This window comes from Mustela nigripes, chromosome 13, assembly GCF_022355385.1.
Source record: "Mustela nigripes isolate SB6536 chromosome 13, MUSNIG.SB6536, whole genome shotgun sequence".
Lineage (NCBI taxonomy): Eukaryota > Metazoa > Chordata > Mammalia > Carnivora > Mustelidae > Mustela > Mustela nigripes.
The window spans coordinates 85,959,378-85,980,863 of record NC_081569.1 but is presented as its reverse complement, the minus strand read 5'-3'; the positions used below and the strand labels follow the sequence as shown (position 1 = coordinate 85,980,863).

The 21,486-nt window shown below is 34.1% G+C and overlaps 1 protein-coding gene across 1 annotated transcript in view; it reads right to left on the bottom strand.

Moving 5' to 3' along the window:
• The window catches only part of TTC6 (tetratricopeptide repeat domain 6), a 228,500-nt gene that overhangs the window by 37,702 nt on the left and 169,312 nt on the right, over nucleotides 1–21,486 (bottom strand). Inside the window, exons 14-23 of the mRNA XM_059372142.1 lie at nucleotides 20,966–21,428; nucleotides 20,495–20,624; nucleotides 19,175–19,347; nucleotides 17,011–17,147; nucleotides 13,903–14,072; nucleotides 11,324–11,444; nucleotides 9,567–9,717; nucleotides 6,686–6,768; nucleotides 3,442–3,518; nucleotides 2,840–3,000 (exon numbers count right to left, since the gene is read on the bottom strand). Coding sequence (XP_059228125.1) covers nucleotides 2,840–3,000; nucleotides 3,442–3,518; nucleotides 6,686–6,768; nucleotides 9,567–9,717; nucleotides 11,324–11,444; nucleotides 13,903–14,072; nucleotides 17,011–17,147; nucleotides 19,175–19,347; nucleotides 20,495–20,624; nucleotides 20,966–21,428 — 1,666 coding nt within the window. The remainder of the gene's footprint in view (nucleotides 1–2,839; nucleotides 3,001–3,441; nucleotides 3,519–6,685; nucleotides 6,769–9,566; nucleotides 9,718–11,323; nucleotides 11,445–13,902; nucleotides 14,073–17,010; nucleotides 17,148–19,174; nucleotides 19,348–20,494; nucleotides 20,625–20,965; nucleotides 21,429–21,486) is intronic.

The window sequence follows — 21,486 nt, the reverse complement described above, 5'->3', positions numbered from 1 at the left end:
TAAACATTAAAGGGAATCCTGAGTGCACAGCCTGACTCACATTTTACCCTAGGCACACAGGCCTGGTAATGACACAGGCCTTGTCAGTGCACTGCCAGACAAGGACCCAGACAGGGAATCTGATGGCAGGGAATCCCACCAAGGTGCCTCTCCTACAATCCACTACTTAAGCAGGCTTATACATGCGCACTTTGAAGCTATAATTTCTAAGTTCTAAAGATTATTTTCTCATAGCCTAAAATCAACTTAAATTTATAGACTAGTTTATGGCCAATTCTTTAGAAATGTTCCTGGAAGAAATACTAGACAGCTATTAGATAGTAAAGGATTTCCAATGATAATATCTGATGTGGTTTTAATCAACCTGTATTTTGTCCTACTGTCCTCTTAAGGGATTCTGCTGGCACCAGGAAATGAACTAACATCAAAAATCACCCATTTAAACTAGTTGAAATTCATTAATGAAAAAAATTCAATTTCTCAGACAGAAATGACTTTTTATAACAAACTAATAGGTACATTTATCTATATGGAAATACAAATATTTATGACTCTTTAGCCCATTTTTAAAATTATATTAGATTACTAAAGACACCATGAGATTTAGCTTGGATATGCTAAGTGTCCTCTGTGCCCCCCACTTAACTTTTACTTCATATATTTACAGCCCACCTTAATGTCCATCTTTCCACCCTCACTCTCCGATGTGACCTTGCTGTAGAAAAAAAAGATATCACTTTCTTTCTCCACTTCCCTCCTTTTTAGTTTTCAGTGTATCTTTATCTTCCTTCATCTCCATCTTTTTTCTCTCCTGTCTTTGAGCGGTTTCCTTTCTTCTCCATTCCAGAGCTAATTTCTCAAGCTGTATTCTTGACCCCAACTCCTTCTGCCCCACTGGAACATAAGTTATTTCCTGCCTCTTCTGGATTACTGCCCCTTCACTATCTCTTTGAGTCCATTGAGTCTTCCATCCCATTTAAAATTAAAGTGAACACATCTTCACTTCCTCCTGCTGCTTCTCATCGTTGATGTCCTGCCTGTCACTTCTTCACGACTCTAAAAAAGTCTCCTAGGGAAGCTCTGGTGGGGCTTGCAGGTAAAGCATATTTACATTCTAAAGAGTATACTATGTCTGTTGTGTGGATAAAAGCTTGGAAGAGAGCAACACGGTTGCTATCATTCTAGCAAAATAAATGTGTGCTTTGGACTAGGATAATGATCACAGAAATAGAGAAAGGAAGTAGAATTGAAAGATATTTAGAAAGAACCAGGTGAACATCACTATTGATTGGATAGAAGAGGGCAAAGGTAACCCCGAGTTTCTACAGAACAATGGGTAGGGGCAGAGAAGTTTAAAGTAAACAGAAGAGTATTCCAAAAAGAAATTTGATATCATAAAATGTCAATTCTCCTTACAATAACCTAGAGTTGACAGAATTTTTAATGGATCTTGACAAGCTGAATTTAAAATGTATATATAAGAGAATAACCAGGAGTTTCCTAGATAAAAATATGGTGTAGGGACTAGCTCTACCAGATATCAAGAACTATAGTAAAACTATAATAATTAACTATCATAATAATTTGGACATTGTAGGGGCACCTGGGTGGCTCAGTCAGTTGAGCATCCTACTCTTGATTTCAGCTCAGGTCATGATCTTGGGGTCATGAGCCTGCACTGGGCTCTGTGCTCAGCAGGGAGTCTTCTTGAGATTCTTTCTCTCTCTTTCTGCCCCTCCTCCCCCTGCTCTCTCTCTCTCTCCCCCTCTCTAAAAATAAACACATAAAACTTAAAAAAAAAAAAAAAGACTACACTATTGGGCCAGGGATAAATAAAAAACTGACCAAAAGAACAGAATAAAGAGCCCAAATTCAGATCTGCATATACATGAAAACTAGATGTACCTCTTCAGATCTTTGGTTTGAGAGAACATTTCAATAAATGACACTAGAACACCTGGATATCCATATGGGGAAAACTGATATTTTATCACTTATCTCACACTCAAAGAAATCATTTAAGTTAAAGTCTTAAATGGAAAAAACAAAACTTTTAAGCATTTAGGAGAAAATATGGAAGAATACCCATATGACCTTGGGGTAGGGAAAAATTTCTTAAAACAAGATTTTTTTTAAAGCCATGACAATAAAATAAAAAATATATTAGTTCTACTACATTAAAATTAAGAACCTCTATATAAGACCAGGCACACATTCAAGAAGAAACATGGCACACATAACTAATCAAGGATTAATGTACAGAATTTATTTTTTAATGCCTAAAATCAATAAGAACAAGATAAACAAACAAAAAATAAGTTTAGGATATTGATGAGACAGGAAATATGAGAGGTTACAAAACATATAAGATATTCAATCTGTGCTCAAACAGAAAAATGGGAATTAAGATCACAATGAGACATCAGTTTTTATCTCCTAAGTTGAAAAAAATAAAGTCATAACTAGTTACAGTAGAGGATGGAAATGAACAGTCACACATGTATATGACAGGTAGGAGAATAAACTGGTACAACCCTAGGTAATAATGTGTCACTTTCTTGAAAATTAGATATTCACATTCTCTACACACCAGCAATTCCACTCTCTAGGAATATATCCTAGAAAACTACTCCACATGTTAACAGAATACATGAAAAAGAATATTTATAGCAGCCCTATCCTTAAGAGGAGAAGAAATAACCCAAATGTTAACACAAGAATCAATAAATAAATGTTATAATTTAGTTATATTTTAAGAAAGTATGTTAGCCTTCATTCTAATAAGCACAATATAAAATCCCTGTTAATAGGTTAGTAAGTGTTATCCAAGACTTTTCACCTTGTTTCTCTTGGCCTTCATTTGGGCTTTTGCTAGTAGAATATACATGGTGAGCTCAGGCCTGTTCAAAGTGACACTATCCAAGACCTGGATGGCCTTGTCATGGTTTTCACAAAATGAATAAATGAGTGCTTGCTGTATAGGACTCAACTCAATGAGACCTAAAAGGAAAAGAAAGTTTATCAATACCTTTACCAAGTATCTAGGATTAAATTAGTTTAAAGAAGTCAAGCAATTCAATAATTTATATTTGAAATATTGATTAATAAATCAATAAATCAATACATCAATAATACTAAAATCTGTTTACCACCAACAAAAATAAGACATTCCAATTACAAACAACAACAAAAACAAAAAAATAAAAGTATAACCCTGGCATCTCCTATAATAATCTCTCACAAGATTCATTTCATTATGAAGCATTTAATAGTTGACTATGTACATATGAAACTGAAGATATAAAGTTTCAAAATCTATCTTTGATTAGAAATAAACCTTTCATGTTATCTATATATAACTATTGCAAACAGTATAAACATTTTTAGGAGGTATTTATTTTTAAATTAAGACAATTTTAATTTTGCATTGATTATATTTACCTTTGTTCATTTCTGCTACTTGATAAATAGTAAACTTTGCAAGATCATAACATTTCATCATAAGAAGATATTGTCCTCTGGAAGAAATAATACCTTTTTAATTCTAAGCAGTAAAAAATAATTTTTCTAAAACAAAACGACTTATAATAAGTCACTTACATTTTTGTAATTATAATACTTTTATTCATACTTCATATGTATGCTAAAAACAATGAAAAAATTATAAATATTTAAATAGTCTAAATAGACCAATTACCATGCAGATGTGATGAAAAACAATTTAGGAAAAGTGAAGCTGAAAGAAAAATACTCAATTTTTTTCAATGATCTATATTTTAAATTTTGTACTCTAAACCCACAGCTAACATCATACTCAGTGGTGAAAAACTAAGTTATCCACTAAGATCAGAAATAAGACAAGAATGCCCATTCTTGCCACTTTTGTTTAACATAAAGTTCCCAGCCACAGCAATCAGACGAGAAAAAGCAATAAAAGGCATCCAAATTAGAAAGGAAGAGGTAAAACTCTCACTATTTGCAGATGACATGATACTATATAGAGAAAACTCTAAATACCAAAAAAAAAAAAAAAACAACTATTAGAACTAATAAAAGAATTCAGTAGAGTTGCAGGATACAAAATGAATATAGAAAAATCTTTTGTTTCTATACACTAAATAAGGAAAGATCTGAAAGAGAAATTTTTTTAAAAATCTCATTTATACTTGCTTCTAAAAGAAACAAATTCCTAGGAATAAATTTAAACAAGGAGGTGAAAGATATGTACTCTAAAAATTATAAGGCATTGATGGAAGAAACTGAAGTTGACACAAGTCAACGAAAAGATATTCAGTGCTTATAGATGAAAAACTATTATTATTAAAATGTCCACGCTATCCAAAGCAATCTAGAGATTCAGGGCAATCCATATCAAAATACCAATGGCTTTTTTCATAAAACTCGAACAAATAATCCTAAAATTTGTATGAAACCACAAAAGAACCCAAATGTCCTAAGCAATTTGAAAAGAAGAACAAAGCTAGAAGTTTCATACTCCCTGATTTCAAATTATTCTAAAAAATTATAGTAATCAAAGCAGTATGGTACTGACAGAAAACAGAAAACAGACAATGGAAGAGAATAGAAAGCCCAGAAATAAACACACACTGGTATGGTCAGTCAATCTATGAAAAAGGAAGCAAGACTATGCAAATAGAAGATACAGTCTCTTTAATAAGTGGTTCTGGGGAAAAATAGACAGCTATATGCAAAAGAATGAATTGGATCATTTTCTTACACCATACACAAAAATAAACTCAAAATGGATCTAAGACTTTATCTTATGTAAAACCTGAAACTATAGAACTCCTAAGAGAAAACATAGACCAAAAACTCTGTTATTGGTCTTAGCAATATTTTTGGGGGGGATCTGTCTCCTCAGACAAAGGAAACAAGAGCAAAAATAAAGCAATGGGACTACACTGAATGAAAAAATAATAAGTCTTGCACAGCAAAGGAAACCATTAACAAAATGAAAAGTCAACTTACTGACTGGAAGAAGATATTTGCAAATGTTATATCTGATAAGGAACTTGTATCCAAAATATATAAAGAACTCGTACAACTCAATACCAGAAAAAAAAAAACAAATAATCTGATTAAAAATGGGCAAAGCACTTGAATATTTTTCCAAAGAAGACACATGGATGGCCAAAAGATGTTCAATATCATCAGGGAAATGCAAATCAAAAGCACAATGAGATATTACCTTACACCTGTCAGAATGGCTATTATCAAAAAGACAAGAAATAACAAGTATTGATGTGAAGAAAAGGGAACTCTTGTACACTGTTGATAAGAATGCAAATTGGTACAGCCACTATGAAAAACAGTATGGAAGTTCCTCAGAAAACTAAAAATAGAAATACCATATGCTCCAACAATTCTACTTTTGAGTATTTATCCAAAGAAAGTGAAACACTAATTCAAAACAGTATATGCACCACTATCTCATTGCAACATTATTTGCCACACCTAAGATATGGAAGAAATCTAAGTGTCTGAAAAGACAAATACTATAGGATTTGTATCGTATACAAATACTGTATCATTGTCTGAAAAGACAAATACTGAATGATTACACATGTAGGATCCGAAAGCCAAATGAACAAATAACAAAAGCAGTTCTTGGATCTAAATGATCTAAACCAAATGAACAGACTACAAAAGCAGAAACACCCATAAATAAAGAGAATAGTTGCGGGGGGGGCAGGGGTAAAATCAGTGCAGGAGAATGGAAGGTATGGGCTTCCAGTGATGAAATGAATAAATCATGGGAATGAAAGATTCAACATAGGAAGGAGAGTCAATAGTATTGTAATAGTATTATTTAGTTGGTAACTACACTTATGGTAAGCATAAAAAACAAGGTAAAGAGTTACTGAATCACTATGTTGCACACCTGAAACTAATGTAGCATTGTGTGTCAACAACATTTCAGTTTTTAAGAAGATATGGTATATATATATGCAACAAAATATTGCTCAGCCATAAAAAGTTCACCCATCCCCTCCACCAGCCTCCCCTCTGGTAACCCTCTGTTTGTTCTCTTATTAAGAGTCTGTTTTTTGGTTTGTCTCTTTGCTGTCCCCCACCTTGTTTTGTTTCTTAAATTCCACAAATGACTGAAATCACATGGTATTTGTCTTTCTCTGAGTGGCTGGTTTATTTTGCTTAGCATTATACCCTCCAGATCCATCCATGTTTTTGCAAATCGCAAGATTTCATTCTTTTTGTGGCTGAGTATATTCCACTGTATATATACACATCTTCTTTATCTATTTATCTACCAATGAACACTTACTTGGGCTGTTTCCATAGTTTGGTTACTGTAAATATTGCTGCAATACACATAGAGATGTATATATATCTTCAAATTAGTGATTTGTATTCTATAGAGAAATACCCAGTAGTAAGATTACTGGATCATAGCATAGCTTAAATAGTTGTATTTTGATGCAAGGATAGAGCAAAGGGGAAATCTGATTATTTCATAATATAAATTATCATAAAATTAATACAATAAATACAATAGCTATATCTGACCTATTAATTAGAAGAAGGCCACTGCTGGGAGATTGAATGCAAAAAGAGGAGCTAGAAGGATCAAGAGGGAAGTAAAGATCTCAACAGCTATCTCATGTGCCAAGTTATCCAAAGAAGAACTCCATATCTATGTTCATACCTTATTATATATAATTGGATTCCATCTGGCTGAAGGTGGATAGCACGCGATAACTCTCTTACTGCCTCTTTCGGTTTATGTAACTGTTGAGTGATAAACAGAAGCTTTCCTTATAATACTGATTGCTTCCCTTCTGATGTTTCCCTCCCACCAATCAGTATGGAAATTTTGCAAGAAAATCCTCTAGTACACATTTTTTAAGAATCATCAAAATTATTTATTGCAAATAAGATACAGGAAATTTTTTTTAAGTTTATGATGCAAAGTCTTTAGTTCCTTAAAACCACATAAATGTGGTTATATCACAATTTATAGTTTGTTTTCCCTTTTCACTTAGCTTTTTGGTTTTTTCCTTTAACCAGAACACCTTTTCCACGCTAGTTAGTAAACTAGCATGCAAAGGATGGTAAAATAAAAACTACTAGTAAATTCTACTTAAAAATAGGGGAGGAAAGCAGTGCCTGGTTGCCTTAGTTGGTTAGTGAGCAACTCTTAATTTCAGTTCAGATTAGAATCTCAGGGTCATGAGATCAAGCCCAGCACCTGGCTCCATACTCAGTACATGGAGTCCACTTGAGATTCTCTCTCTCCCTCTGCTCCTCCCCTTGCTTGCACATGTGCACTCTCTTTCTCTCTGAATAAATAAATAAAATCTTTAAAAAAAAAATAAGGGAGGAATAACAAGTTTGCACTTAATAAGTAAGTGAATGAATAAAACAAAATACAAGAACAATGGAAATTATATGTTTAAAATCAATATATAATGTATACATTGATTATTTCCTTAATACAGGTCACAGGAGCATAATCTAGGTTTGTACAAATGTGGGAGGAAAAAACCTACTATCACTGGGAGTAGGAGGACTCTAAAGACCCCAGCAAAATGAACCTGGGACATCAACAACTCCTCCTACAACGCTGACATAGTGATACAAAGAGGAGAACGCACAAAACTAATTTGTGCACAGAAGTAGGCAGCATCTGTTGAAATATACAAACTGTCTGGAGGAAATAGTGGGTGGAGTCAAAAGAAGGAATCCAGAAGTAGGGAGTATGAAATGTGTTTAAATAAATTTGAGAATTTCCATAGAACTTCAGTGCTTCTCAAGCTTATCCTGCTCCACTTTGTGTAATTAATAAAGCATCTAGCTTCATCATGTCTGCATTGTTCCACCTGTTCCAATATCTATGCATTGAAGAAACCCTGTTTGGGAAAGATGGAGGCTCACGGTCTGATCTTTATAAGTTGTCCTGGGGTAGGACTTCTCCAGGCAGCCTTAGATTAGATTCTCTTTGTAGGCTGAACACACGTAGTAGGCATACACATTCTTCCATGTATAAACACAGGGTTTGATTTGCAATTGTTTTATTTACATGAGATCATGCTGTGCACACTTAACACTCTTTTCTGAATCTTGCTTTTCTTATTTGACAATACTGGTATCATTCTAATTACTGTTTTTATGACTACATAGTATTCTATGGTATGACTCAACACAATTTATTCAACCATTACCACATAGACTTTTTCCTCCTAAGAATAATGACACTTTGAATATATGTCTTTATACCCTGATATCGTGTAAGTGTGCCCAGAAGGAATTCCAACTTCTCCAGAAGCCTTTAGCTCCATTAACATGGAGTTAAGCAAGTATGTCCATCCCTTCCCCAGCAATAGTGAAGAGCAAACTTTCCCTGAGGCAATACTAAGTCTGCCCTGGTTCTTCTACCTCCATCATCAGGAAGAGAAGGACTTTGCGTTGGACTCCAGTCACACTGGGTCCTGAGATGTGGACAGTGGAGAAGACCCTCTAGCCAACTCTCAGTGGACAAGCAGTATGAGCAAGAAATAAACATTTGCTATTTTATTACAGTGACTTTTTGTGTTTTGGAGATTTTTTTGGTGTGTGTGTTTATATGTGTTAGTGTGTGTATGTGTTTAACCACAGCACAAACTAGGCTATCCTGACTGAAATCCGTGTGATTAGAGGACTTCTAGAAGACAAGGGTAGAAATGTAATAAGGAGCCAATTCCTGTGGCTCTTGCAGGCCTTTGGCTTTTGCAGGATAACTATTAAAGGGTTTTGGGCAAAGTGAAATAATCTGACTTATGTTTTAATAGGATCATTATAGCTGCTATGTTGAAAAATCCATCAAGAAGTAGGAAAGAACAGAAGCAAGAAGACCAAGAGGTCCCTGCAGTTATCTTGGTGAGGAATGACAGTGTTTTGGACAGGATGGTTGGTGGTGGAGTGGTAGATAGGGGTATCTATCTTGAAAGGCAGAAACAGCAGTTAGTAGAGTTTATCACTGGAAAGTCCGATTTGATTGGAATCAGAGAGGACTTTTTACTATTTATTGCATTGTTTGATTTTATAACACTAAAGTTAAATTACACTTTTTAATTTAAGTAACTTCTAAAATTTAAACAATATTAAAGGTAAGCATGAAAGAGTAGGATCTCATTATATGCATGGATCCCATTCTACAAACCCACCTGCTCACTATACACACACACACACACACACACACACAGAGTCCAAACAACAGACTGCAAAACATTAACAGCAGTTGTCTCTAGAGAATAAAATTATGGATGATTTTTAACTTATTTACATACATATATTGCATGAAATAAATATATATTATTTTTGGAATAAGGAAAAAAGTTATTTTTTAAAATTCATGCCTCATAAGTAGAGTCTTTATGCATAGGTAATTATAGTTAACTACTTCTATATAATATTTATTGCTTGAAAATGCATTAGTCTCTATAATTACCTGAGAACAAGTACATTAATGGCTAAAATTATATTGAACAGGTAGATATCCAGAAAATTTTTAAAAAATTTTTAAATCGAGGTTTTCAAAACCTAAATACCTTCTGATAGGTTTCTGCTTGACAAATATAGCTTTGAATATATAAAGGATCAAGTCTAATAGCCTCAGAAAAATGCAAAGTGGCTTCAAAGTAGTTATCCAAGTATAGCAGATGTATGAGGCCGATATTTATGTAAGCCAAAATAAGGGTTCTAAAAAAAAATGAGAAAGCAAAACCTTGTTAGACATTTTAATTATTACAAATGTTTTTCAGTTTTGAATGAACCTAGTGAAATACATACATCAATATATAACAGGGTTTTTTTTTAATGTTTTACTAAAGCAAAGTAAATCAATTAACTATTCTCTATTAAAAATTATAAACACTTTATAAAAATCCTTAGTAGAGAATCAACATTTGTAGAGAGTATGCTAGGAACAGAATTCCTGAAGTCCTCAGGCAATACTTTACTCTTCCTTGACTTAATCTTGTCTTATCTTGAATTACAAGTTTAGTTTTTCTCAATTTAAAATTTTCACTTCAGGCTATATTGTATTTGCCCTGAGTAACAGAAACAGTAATATTTCCAAAGCCGGGGGTTAAAAATCCTCTCCACATAGGTATAACCCAGCTTCTTTTCTATATCAACTAAATGTATTTTTTTCTCTCTTAGAATCCAAAAAATTTTAATATATAAATGGTCTTAGAAATTACTTGATCCAATGCCTTTATTTCAAAATGAGGAAAACTACATATTCTATAGCCCAGCTTCATTAGAAGCCTAGACCCTTTGCCTAAAAGATACCAGAGTTTGTACTGCCCGTTTTTTGGCCTTTTTTCAACTTAAACTCTTTTCCTTCCCTTCCTGGCTCAAAAATATCCAAAAGAAAACTACCGGGGCCATTATGGAGCCATTTTCTACCTTTTCTGAGTCAAACTTAAAATTTACCTTCTATAAGCTAGGTAAACATTCTGCTGGTTGGCAGTTGGCATGCTCTGTTACTTTTTTTGGACACCTTTCATTTTAATGAATGCTTCATTGAAAAGAAAGGAAAGTAATTAATTCTGTGATTTAGAGCTGAGGCTTCTGACCAGTGTGTGCAATTCTCAGTCTTTGTTTCTTCCTGAACCTACGTTCTAGTGGAATTGGGTTTTTTCTTTTTGCTTTGCTACGCAAAATGAAGTCAGAAGTTCTAAATAGAGAGTTTCTTCCGATGGAATCATATGTTGTGCATAGCGGTATCAAGCAGAATATTTTCTCATTCTTTTTTTTAAGATTTTATTTATTTATTTATTTGACAGACAGAGATCACAAGTAGGCAGAGAGGCAGGCAGAGAGAGGGGAAGAAGCAGGCTCCCTGCTGAGCAGAGATCCCAATGCGGGGCTCAATCCCAGGACCCTGGGATCATGACCTGAGCCGAAGGCAGAGGCTTTAAACCACTGAGTCACCCAGGCGCCCCTCTCATTATTTTAAAAGTTGGTGACAGCTTTTCATGAAGTTAACTTCAAAAACCCCTAACATGGGTATCCCCACACTGCTGTTAATAACTTTGTATTGTTATCTGTGAATTGGACTCCTCTCACATGCATGCAATCTCTAAAATTTGCAAAAGTATCTGAGGCAAACCAATGTTGGGAACAGGTCTTATTTTAGAAGCCATCTTATTTTCAGAAGTAGTATTCTGTTTCTAAGATGGCTTTATAAGTATCTCATTTTACAAGGTTATTAATGATGAGGGGGAAAGGCTTTTTTTCTTTCATTCTTTTCTTAATTTTATACAAATGTGAAATCAATAAGAATAAAAGGTAAACATACCTTTCTAGAGAAATAACAGTTTCAAAGTCACAGATTGCCAGCAACCAAAGTTTTAGATCTGCATAGAGTATGCCCCGATGTAGAAAACAACCAAGATTCTCATAGCCATCATTTATGAGAGCTTAAAAATAAAAATATATAGCTTATTCAGGTTCTGAACAAAAATAACTGAATTATATTTTAGTCTTCACCCTACTTATTGCTTATTCTTACACTTTAACATTTTATAAAACAGGTCTGTGATGAATATATTTGGTGAGTAAGAAGTAACATTCACATAAAAATGTATGTGTTTATAAGTAAAAATGTGACTATCAAGGTTCAAAAACTCATTAAAACTGGAAGAAATCCTGATGGTAATCCAGGATAGTCCACTCACTTCATAGATGAAGAGATTAAGTGCAAAGGAACTAGGTTCATTAACCACAGTCATGTTGCAAGTCAATGGCAAAGATGGAACCTCTGAGTCACATTAGTGGATGGCAGATAGAAGAGCACCCTTGCCCTTGATGACCTGTTTATTATCAGGAGGGCATTGCTATTGGCCATAAAAAAAAGGCTCTGGTACAACCCCAGACTGGAGTAAATGGTAGAGATCAGGTTACTACTCAACAACACAGAAGGGCAACTCAAAGAGGCTACTCCAAGGCCAGCAGAGCTTGGAGTTAAGGCAAGCAACTTGACTATGCATGTGTCAAATAACAGGAGTGTGGGGCGAAAAGAATCTTCTCTCAGTTCTCCAGGTGTGTGTCTCTCATCTGTAACTGGTCTAGAGGACATCTCACATCTCTTCACTTACTAATTTTCCCTTCACCTTTTCAAAAGCAGGTTGGTGAATTATATGGGTTTTCCACAATATTTGATCCATGTCTTCTAAGCTTCTCAAGCCCATTCTGGCCAAGAAGGGAAATTTTTGCCAAAAATGTGCATAGTGCTTAGTCTGGAACACAATCTCACAGTACTAGATTTTGGGAAGTATATCTAGTGTAAGCAACGATCATACAGATTAAATAAATAATCCCATGAAGGCAGTCTGACTGCTCCATTCATGGTATGACTGGCTGACAAAGAGCAACTCAGCTGCAGTTTCAGGGTTGCCCTATGATGGGAAAAAAAAAATATTAGAATTACTTCACTTCTCTGGGCCTCCACTTCTTCATCATGGATGAAATTAACACCTACCTCATAGCATTATTCTGCATATTTATTGAAACACCATATATAGCCTTTAGAATAGCATTTGGCAAGTAGTCAAATGCCGAATATATGTTAGATGCTATTACTACTTGGAAAACGATCTTAAGGGTCCTTTTTGAATGTGGAAGATAAAACTCTTTAGGCTAGGCTGCAGACAAGGATTAAAGCCAAAATCAAGCTGGTCTGCTCTGAATAATTAAATGACAGGGATTTTGTATTATTGTGATAGTCTAGAAAAGAGGGAGTGAAGATTCCACAACTTGGAAAAGAGAGAATTATGAGAAAGAGGCTTAGATGACTGACGAGAAAGGAGTCTGGCCAGGTGGCAGATGGACAGGGCTGACAGAGAGAAATAAACTTGAATAGAAAAGGGTGCACTTGACCTTCAAATTTAAATTGTTTCTGTTAAATTTGTCCTTTGAACCCCAAAATGTTCATGAACAGTAACCACAAGAATTGTGTGGATGAACAAAAATGGAGAATCAATCAGAGAGCAGAAATTATATGCAAAGATTATAAGAGAATTAAATAAGACCTTAACTTGGTCTTCCGAAAGGGAGAACACCAGAGTTCTTTCAGCACATAAAATGGACTTTTGTGTTGTTTTATGTGAATATTCATGGGAAGGGTGGCCTCAGAGCTGTGCAATTCTCTTTATGAGTCTAGTTGTCTCTTAATCTCTAGATACTGCCTTGTCTAAAATGATAGGGTTCTAGCACTTTGCACCCAGGGGAACACAACCACGTTTGGAATGTTGGTCTCTGGCTATAATTATCCTACCAAATTGGGTTAATTTATTCAGCTGGGGATGTTTACTGAGTGTTTACTCTATGCCCAGAATTGTGCTGGGCCTATTGATATACCAAGAATACAATGATACAGGGCAAAGTGGAAATGGTTATCTTTAGCTATTGGCATCCTATCACTAAGGATTCTCAAAGTCATTTTTATGTAAGGGTTAAAAAACTCTGAATTTGACTAGTCAATGGGCTGGGCTGGACCTATGGAGTAGGACACAGCCCACCAGGAAAATTCGCTGCAAGCTGACTAGAAATAGGCCTGGATTTCCAGAAATAACCTCAGAATTCAAAATATAAAAAGAAATTTCTTTGATATGATATTCTCCCATTGCCAAAGTTACACACCCATGTAAGTACAAACACATTCACGTTCACTAACAGGGCATACTAGGAACACTTCAGCTAAACCATTGTAGCTTGTAAATATATATAAAAATACATATTACATAAATATATATTAATATATAACTATATAAATATACATAGTACATTAATCCTCCCATATTAGTATTACATTTTCTGAAAGTGAACTGGTGAACTTCAGATCAAATTCCTATATATGTGTAGTTGAAGGTGCAGTACCTGAAACACTATAATCCTGCAGTGCTCTAAAGGGGCTACTCTTCCTAAATAAGCAGGCTCTGTAATACAAAGCTAACCAGTTATTAGGATCTAAGTGAATTGCCACAGAAAAATCTTGAGTTGCTTGTTTATAATATTGTCGTTTAAAATGTGCTCTTCCTCTGTATGTCCTAGAAAAAGATAAAAATATCATTTTAATATGTATTGCAAAATACACATTTTTCTCTTTTTTGTAAACACAACTAATTTTGTATTTGAATAATAATTTGTGATTATTTCCACTTGCTTCCCAAAAAAGTTTAGTGATGATGCTAATAGCAAAAAAAAAGAGAACTTCTTACAAATAATCAATTGTACTTTATTGTATATATAATTACATGCTTAGAAATAATATGCTATATGCTAATTATATGCTTAGTAACTCTATTATATTTTTTGCACTTATCAGAGAGATGTGTCAATAAAATAAATGTGAGATTTATTTTAATTATGTGAGTACCCAAAATGTTTGACTAATTTATACAACATTATTCTCTAGAAAAAACAAATAATTCATTTTGAAGGAAATGGGTCTCAGTGAGTGGAGTTGTTAGATTTTTTCTCTGGCATTGTAGATACGCCCAAATAAATGGGAGTCTGTTTTACATGGATGAAATTTCATCAGTTGTGTGATTGGATTTTATCTCTTTTAATTTCTGACTCCAATTTTGAAATTATCATGAAAATTCCATTTTCAGTCATTTACTAATGTAAAGCAAATCAGCTTTTAGAAATAAAGTAGACAATAAGGAAAAATAGGAATAATGAAGTTATGCTATGAAGAAGTTAAATCCAGTATAGGGGGGATAAAGAGATGTTTAAGAAAGTTATAAAATCAATGATAATTTGGAGAAAAGAGTGCAGCCAGTATGTTGGCAGACTGGTAACAAAGGTCTTTTAAAAGCACTAAGCATCCAGAGGGGCACCCGCATGGCTCAGTCAGTTAAACATCTGACTTTGGGGGCGCCTGGGTGGCTCAGTGGGTTAAGCCGCTGCCTTCGGCTCGGGTCATAATCTCAGGGTCCTGGGATCGAGTCCCACATCGGGCTCTTTGCTCAGCGGGGAGCCTGCTTCCCTTCCTCTCTCTCTGCCTGCCTCTCTGCCTACTTGTGATCTTGGCTCAGGTCCTGATCTCCCATCGAGCCTCAAGAGGCCTCAGCTCAGCAGGGAGTCTGTGTGTCTCTCTTCATCTCCCCCTTCCCCTGTTCATGCTCTCTCTCTCTCTCTCTCAAAAAAAAAAAAAAAAAAAAAAAAAAAAACAATTAAAAATATATTAAAAATAAAAAAGGCACTAAACATCCTGAAACCCAGGATATTTTATCCTGCAGTAAAACATTTTTTGTCCCATCTTTAAGACATGTCTTGTATATTTTCTAATGACTACAAGAATGTTATATTTATTTTTAATTACTCCTGTTTCCTAAGAATAATCCTAATATTTTTCATCATATACATAATTCTGAACTTAAAATTTACAGAATAAACCTTCAGTAATATTTTTGTAAGATATCATGAAGTCACATCAATTCCTCAAACACAATGACTTTTACATCCTTTCCTTATTTTGCTTCCATTGCCTCATACTTCAGATCCTCATCCGCTCACACCTATGCTATGATTTTACTCCATTCCTAGCTCCAGAGTAATAAGATTTATCATCAGGTAATAAAAATGTTTTTTCTCAAAAACTTTCAGCAAACCCCTATTGGCAATGGAAGGAGGCCAAATTCTTCAAAATGACATATAAGGTCTTCCATAAGATAGCACCACCTTACAATGCCTTGAACTAATCTTGTTCTTCTCCAACTAATTTGATGCTGTTTGGTACAAGAGTTCTAGCACCAAACAGCCAAGTTGTGAGTACAAAGGCAAAGTTCTTGAAGGAAATTAAAAGTGCTCCTCCAGTGAACACAGGAATGATAAGAAAGTGAAACTCCCTATTGTTGATATGGAGAAAGTTTGAGTGGTCTGGATAGGAAGCAAAACCAGCCACAACATTCCCCTAAGCTAAAACTAATCCAAGGCAAGGCCCTCACTCTCTTCAATTCTGTGAAGGCTGAGAAAGGTGGGAAACTGCAGAAAAAAAAAATTGATGCTAGCAGAGGTCAGCTCATGAGGTTTAAGGAAAGAAGCCATCTTCATAACATCAAAGTTCAAGATGAAGCAGCAACTGCTGGACACAAAAAGAATATCACCACATGCTTCTACTTACATAAACATTTTTTAAATTGCAAAATTAAACTAAGAGTGTTTAGGAACATATACTTATGTGATGAAACTATAAAGAACTACAAGAAAGTGATTAAAATGGAATCCAGGACAGTGGTTACCCTCTGGGGGAGGAAAGGCACAAAGAGGTCTCTCAGGTGCTGGTAATGTTTCTGGACCAGGTAACAGCTATGCAGCTATTTACATAGTGATAAGTCATTAAGTTGTATATTTGTATACTTTTCTGGGTGCACGTTTCATGCTACTCTAAAAAATTTCAATATTGAACAAATTGTGAGTGAAAAAATGAGAAAGTATGACTTTTTACACATTTTAAATCTCTTCAAAACAAAACTAAGATTGAAAGAAAAGCAACAAAACAAGAACTGTATTATGTACCACAAGTCTGGAAAAACAGTTTATTATTCAAGTAATAATAAAGAAATCTAAAGAAAAAACATGGGTCAATATTTTAAAAATTGATAATGTAGAGTCCTGGGATAGAGCCCCGTATCGGGCTCTCTGCTCAGTGGGGAGCCTACTTCCTCCTCTCTCTCTGCCTGCCTCTCTGCCTACTTGTGATCTCTGTCTGTCTAATAAATAAATAAAATCTTTAAAAAAATTGGTAATGTAACTAGCATTTAGAAAATACAAATGAAACAATTCTAAATTTTATGCCTATTAAATTAAATTACACACTACGGTTAGGATATAGGTAAAGATTTTCATTCACTGGTAACCATGAAAATGGACTTCACTATTTCTAAAGAACTGTCTGATGTATTTCAAGCAATTTTCTTTTCTGGGAATGTATTTCTAAAAAACGATAATTTCAAAAATCACATCTAAAATAATTCTTACCTGGCTTGAGAATTTTGGGGATCTATATTTAATAGAGCTGTAAAATCTTGTATGGCTGAAATCCAGTTTTCATTTTCATAGTAAAACATCCCACGTTTTAATAACGCATCTGTTCTTTTGGGATCATAAAAAATACACTACATGGTGGATAGAGAGGATGCACAAAACATATCACATAATGAAAAAACAAAAAACACAAGTATATAATCTCATAGTAAATTAAATGGACTACAACTACATGTTTTTCAACTTGAGATTACATAAAAGCGAACTACTTTAAGATGCCTAAACTTTCAAATTTCCATTTAAAGACAACGTCTTTAGGGGTGCCCAGGTGACACAGTCCATTCAGCATCTGACTCTTGTTGTTGCTCAGGTCATGATCTCAGGGCTGTGAGTTCCAGCTCCAAGTGGGGCACTCTCTCTGTCTCTCTCCCTTTCAAATAAATAAATTTTTAAAGACGATGTCTTTAGGAAGAGCATTTATCATCAAATTCTAAAAACGGGAGGTTTTCTGAGGGAGGAAAAAAAAACCAGCATATATAAGAAACCAAGGACTTTTTTGCCTGCTGAAATTTTAACTGATAAAACTTCTTTGGGGTGCCTGGGTGGCTCAGTCAGTTAAGTGTCCGACTTCTGATTTCGACTCAGGTCATGATCTCAGGGTCTGAGACCAAGCCCTAGACCAGGCTCCACACTCTGTACAGAGTCTGCTTAGCACTCTCTCTCTCCCCTCTCCCTCTGCCCCTCCCCCTGCTCTCTTGCTTTCCTTCTCTCTCTCAAATAAATAAAATCTTTTTGATAATAGAGCACAGCATTTATCCCAATTAAAGATGTTACGTATTAGACCGCATCAAGGTTGACTCAATCAAATCAAATATGTATTAATCTAGTCCCTAAAATGGTGAAATGAAATAAATTGGTCTTGGTTTATTTATTTCACATTGACATACAAGGCGAGAGCAAAGAGATAAAATCATTGTATACTCTATTATAAACTCATTGCCTATATAGTGATATGGGTGCGGGAGGGAAAGCAGAAGGACTACTAAGTATTTTTAAAACAGAGGGAAAAAAAAACCCGAAAAATTTTGTAGCTGGTTTGACCTCAAGTGCTTATATTAGTCAATGCAAGGAGTAAATGAATAGGAGTAGGTATCTGATAATTTCAATATTTTCAAAAGAGACTTTTGGTCACTTCTAAAGTAGAAGTTAAATATTAAGAAATTAAAACGTTCTCTTGAAGCAAAAGAATATCATGTATGTGGTTATCATGGATTAAGAAACAGGGCAGTTGGGAACATAGAAAGCTAAATTATTTCAATAACCTCTAAATTCTCAATTGTACTACAAACTAGAATATAAAGTGAGGTAAGGAGATGAGTACAATTCTGTTGCAATCAGGGGAATATTTTGCCTGACTCTAGCCTCAAAGTATAGTTCAACTGAAAGTTTACTTCTTCAAGGGAATTCCCTGATATTCCCCAATATAAATATATAATTAAATATCCATTTACCCACCCCCCATCATCTGTATTTCCTTCATGGCACTCATCATAAATTATAACTATGCATTTATGTATGTATTTATGTCTTTAATATCTGTCCTTTAAACTATAGGCTCCATGTTGGCAAGAAACATAATTGTTTTATTCACCAACATTTGTCTACTACATTGTACAGCACCTTAGTCAATAAATATTTGAGTGAATGAATGAATGAGCCAATGAGCACAGCTTCCTTAAGATCAGAGAGATTTGCTGCAGAAGAGAATCAGCCATATCTCAAGAGTAAGAAGGGGAAAATCATTTTCTCTTTTGCTTGAAGGGAGGAAGCAATTTTCAAAAGTTTCTCTAACCACTGTTTCATGTTTCAAGAGGAGAAAGCTAGAAAAGTCACGCACCCTCCCTCCCAGAGTTGTCTCAATGCTCCCACATGCAACTCTTTGACATAAATTCATTCATTCACTAATAATTTTAAAAAATTATTGACATAGTGTTAATATCAATTCCAGTACTGAGCACTCTGGGTCCTAACATATAAAAAATTAGTTTTGATTAATATAACATATATGAAACAATTTCAATGATTTGCTATAATATCAGAATGAGAATATCATGATCTAAAATATATAAATGTCAGCATTCTGTGTAATAGAGCTTACTCTAGAGAAGTCATCAATGGCCAGTACTTTGTTTCCTATTTCATGCATCTCACCCCTCCTGAAATATATATCGGCATCTGTGGGCTTGCATTTAATTGCCTGGGTATAGTTTAGAATTGCTAAAGTAATGTTGTTTCTTCTCCTGAAAATTTCTGCCTTTGACAAATATGCCTCTAAAGAAAATTAAAAAGATAAAATTTAGTGATACAGTCCTTTTATTACCTATGAAAATTTTAATCCCTCTCCCTCTAAAAATGTAGTCTCAAAATAATTTTTCTCTATTACTTCCTTAACTATTTCATTTAAGGCTTTTTTTTTTTCTATTTCAACAATGCAGAACATGCCCTCAAAAGCTGATAAATGCTCACTATAGTTAAAAGCATTTTCTTTCTCTTTTTTTTTTTTTTACACTTAGTAAAATCAAGGTTTAATTGTTTCATTGGTCAAAGTCATTTTCAATTTCAATTTTAAGTACCAAAAATTACTTTTTACCTTATTGTATATCTAAAGTGTTCTGTACTCTTTCAATGTTTAGAGTAAAACAAAAATTTATGGACTTTGGCAAAAATAGGCATAGATCAAAAAATATTTAGAAAGCTCAACTTATATTCTAGGGGCATGTTATGCATGCTGGGAATACAAAGATGAATGTGACATTTTCTCATTCCCAAAAAATTCTGTTTCCTCATTCCATTCAAGCTGGCTAGAGGATGGTACATAAAGGCAATTGTACAGATTCCATCCAACTAAGAAGTCGTGGAATACTGTAAGGCTTCAGAGATTTGTGGTCAAGAAAGGCTTTATGAAGGGGCACCTGGGTGGTTCAATGGGTTAAGCCTCTGCCTTTGACTCAGGTCATGATCTCAGGATCCTGGGATCAAGCCCCCATTGGGCTTCCCTGCTCAGCAGAGAGACTACTTCCCCCTCTCTCTCTGCCTACCTCTCTGCCTACTTGTCAAATAAATAAATAAAATCTTTTAAAAAAATAAAAAATTAAAATAAAAAATTTAAAAAAGAAAGGCTTTATGAATCACTTCTATAACTAAAATTTTTAAGTTCATATCCTTCTTGTGGGATGAACAGTAAGGAACAAATTTATTGTAATATACACAAGGACATTAACATTTCAAAGCATGTATTTTGAAAACAGTATAGGATCATACAAGTCCAATATATACAATATCAAGAGTAAATTTAACTTTTAAAAGCTACAATCATTTTTGGAGACTTTTATCTGTTAACTCATATATATTTATAACAACACTAAATGACCAAAACTTAGGTAAAGAAATAAATAATACAACTGCCTAGACAACCCACCTCCATTATTTTTATTGTATTTATTTATATAATTCAAATCATCCAAAGCTTCATTAATTTTGTCTTGAAAAAGATAAATGAAATGTCGGTGCCAGTAGGCATTGAGAAACAACGGCTCCAAAAATATAGCCTAGAAAATATATGTATACATTCAAATAAGTTGTTTTATTAAAGGAAGTCATACTATCAAATAAATTTTGCAAATTTATTTTTCCCAGTGTCTTTCTATGTATATAGTATAAAATGATACCTCCCAATCTGACAAAATATAGTGGTTTTAATATCAATTATTGAAAATGCCAAATTTATAATTTCATAATCCCACATGTATACTAAAATATTTGTGTTTCAAAATTTAGTAGAAAGTATCATATAATTTACATAGAGGGTTATATAAATTACATAGAGGATTATAATGATCAATATAAGTATAAATTATTAATATTGTTATTTCAATTAAATAAGACTTACTTCCTGCAGATCTTTCATAGCACTCTGTAACTTTCCTAGTTTCCTATAAATAGCTCCACGCCTACAATATGCAAATGCAGGGTATTTTTTCTTAGCATTTATTTCTTTAGTCAGGATCTCCACTTCGGATTCGTAATGTTTAATAAGTTCTGGAGAAAGACTAGACTCCAAAGAATCACTCAATTCTATTTTTGGTGGTTCTTTTATTCTTTCAGATGAGGCTTTCTGGATAGATATTTTAACAACTTTCTTTTTTGTGGTCGTCTTCTGATTTTTATGATGAGAGAACATATCAAGAGCCCACATTCGAGGGTCACAGTTTTCTGGAATTCCTCCCTTACTTTGGACAAATTCGTCAAAATTTAAACATATAGGTAGACTGGGACAAGGAAGTTTACGTTCATATAATGGAACTTTGAGTAAATATTTCTTCTGTCCAGGAAGGATTCCGTGAGATGTTGATCTAGTTATTAAAAGAGTGATTTTTAAATCATACAAATATAATTATTTTTATAATCAAC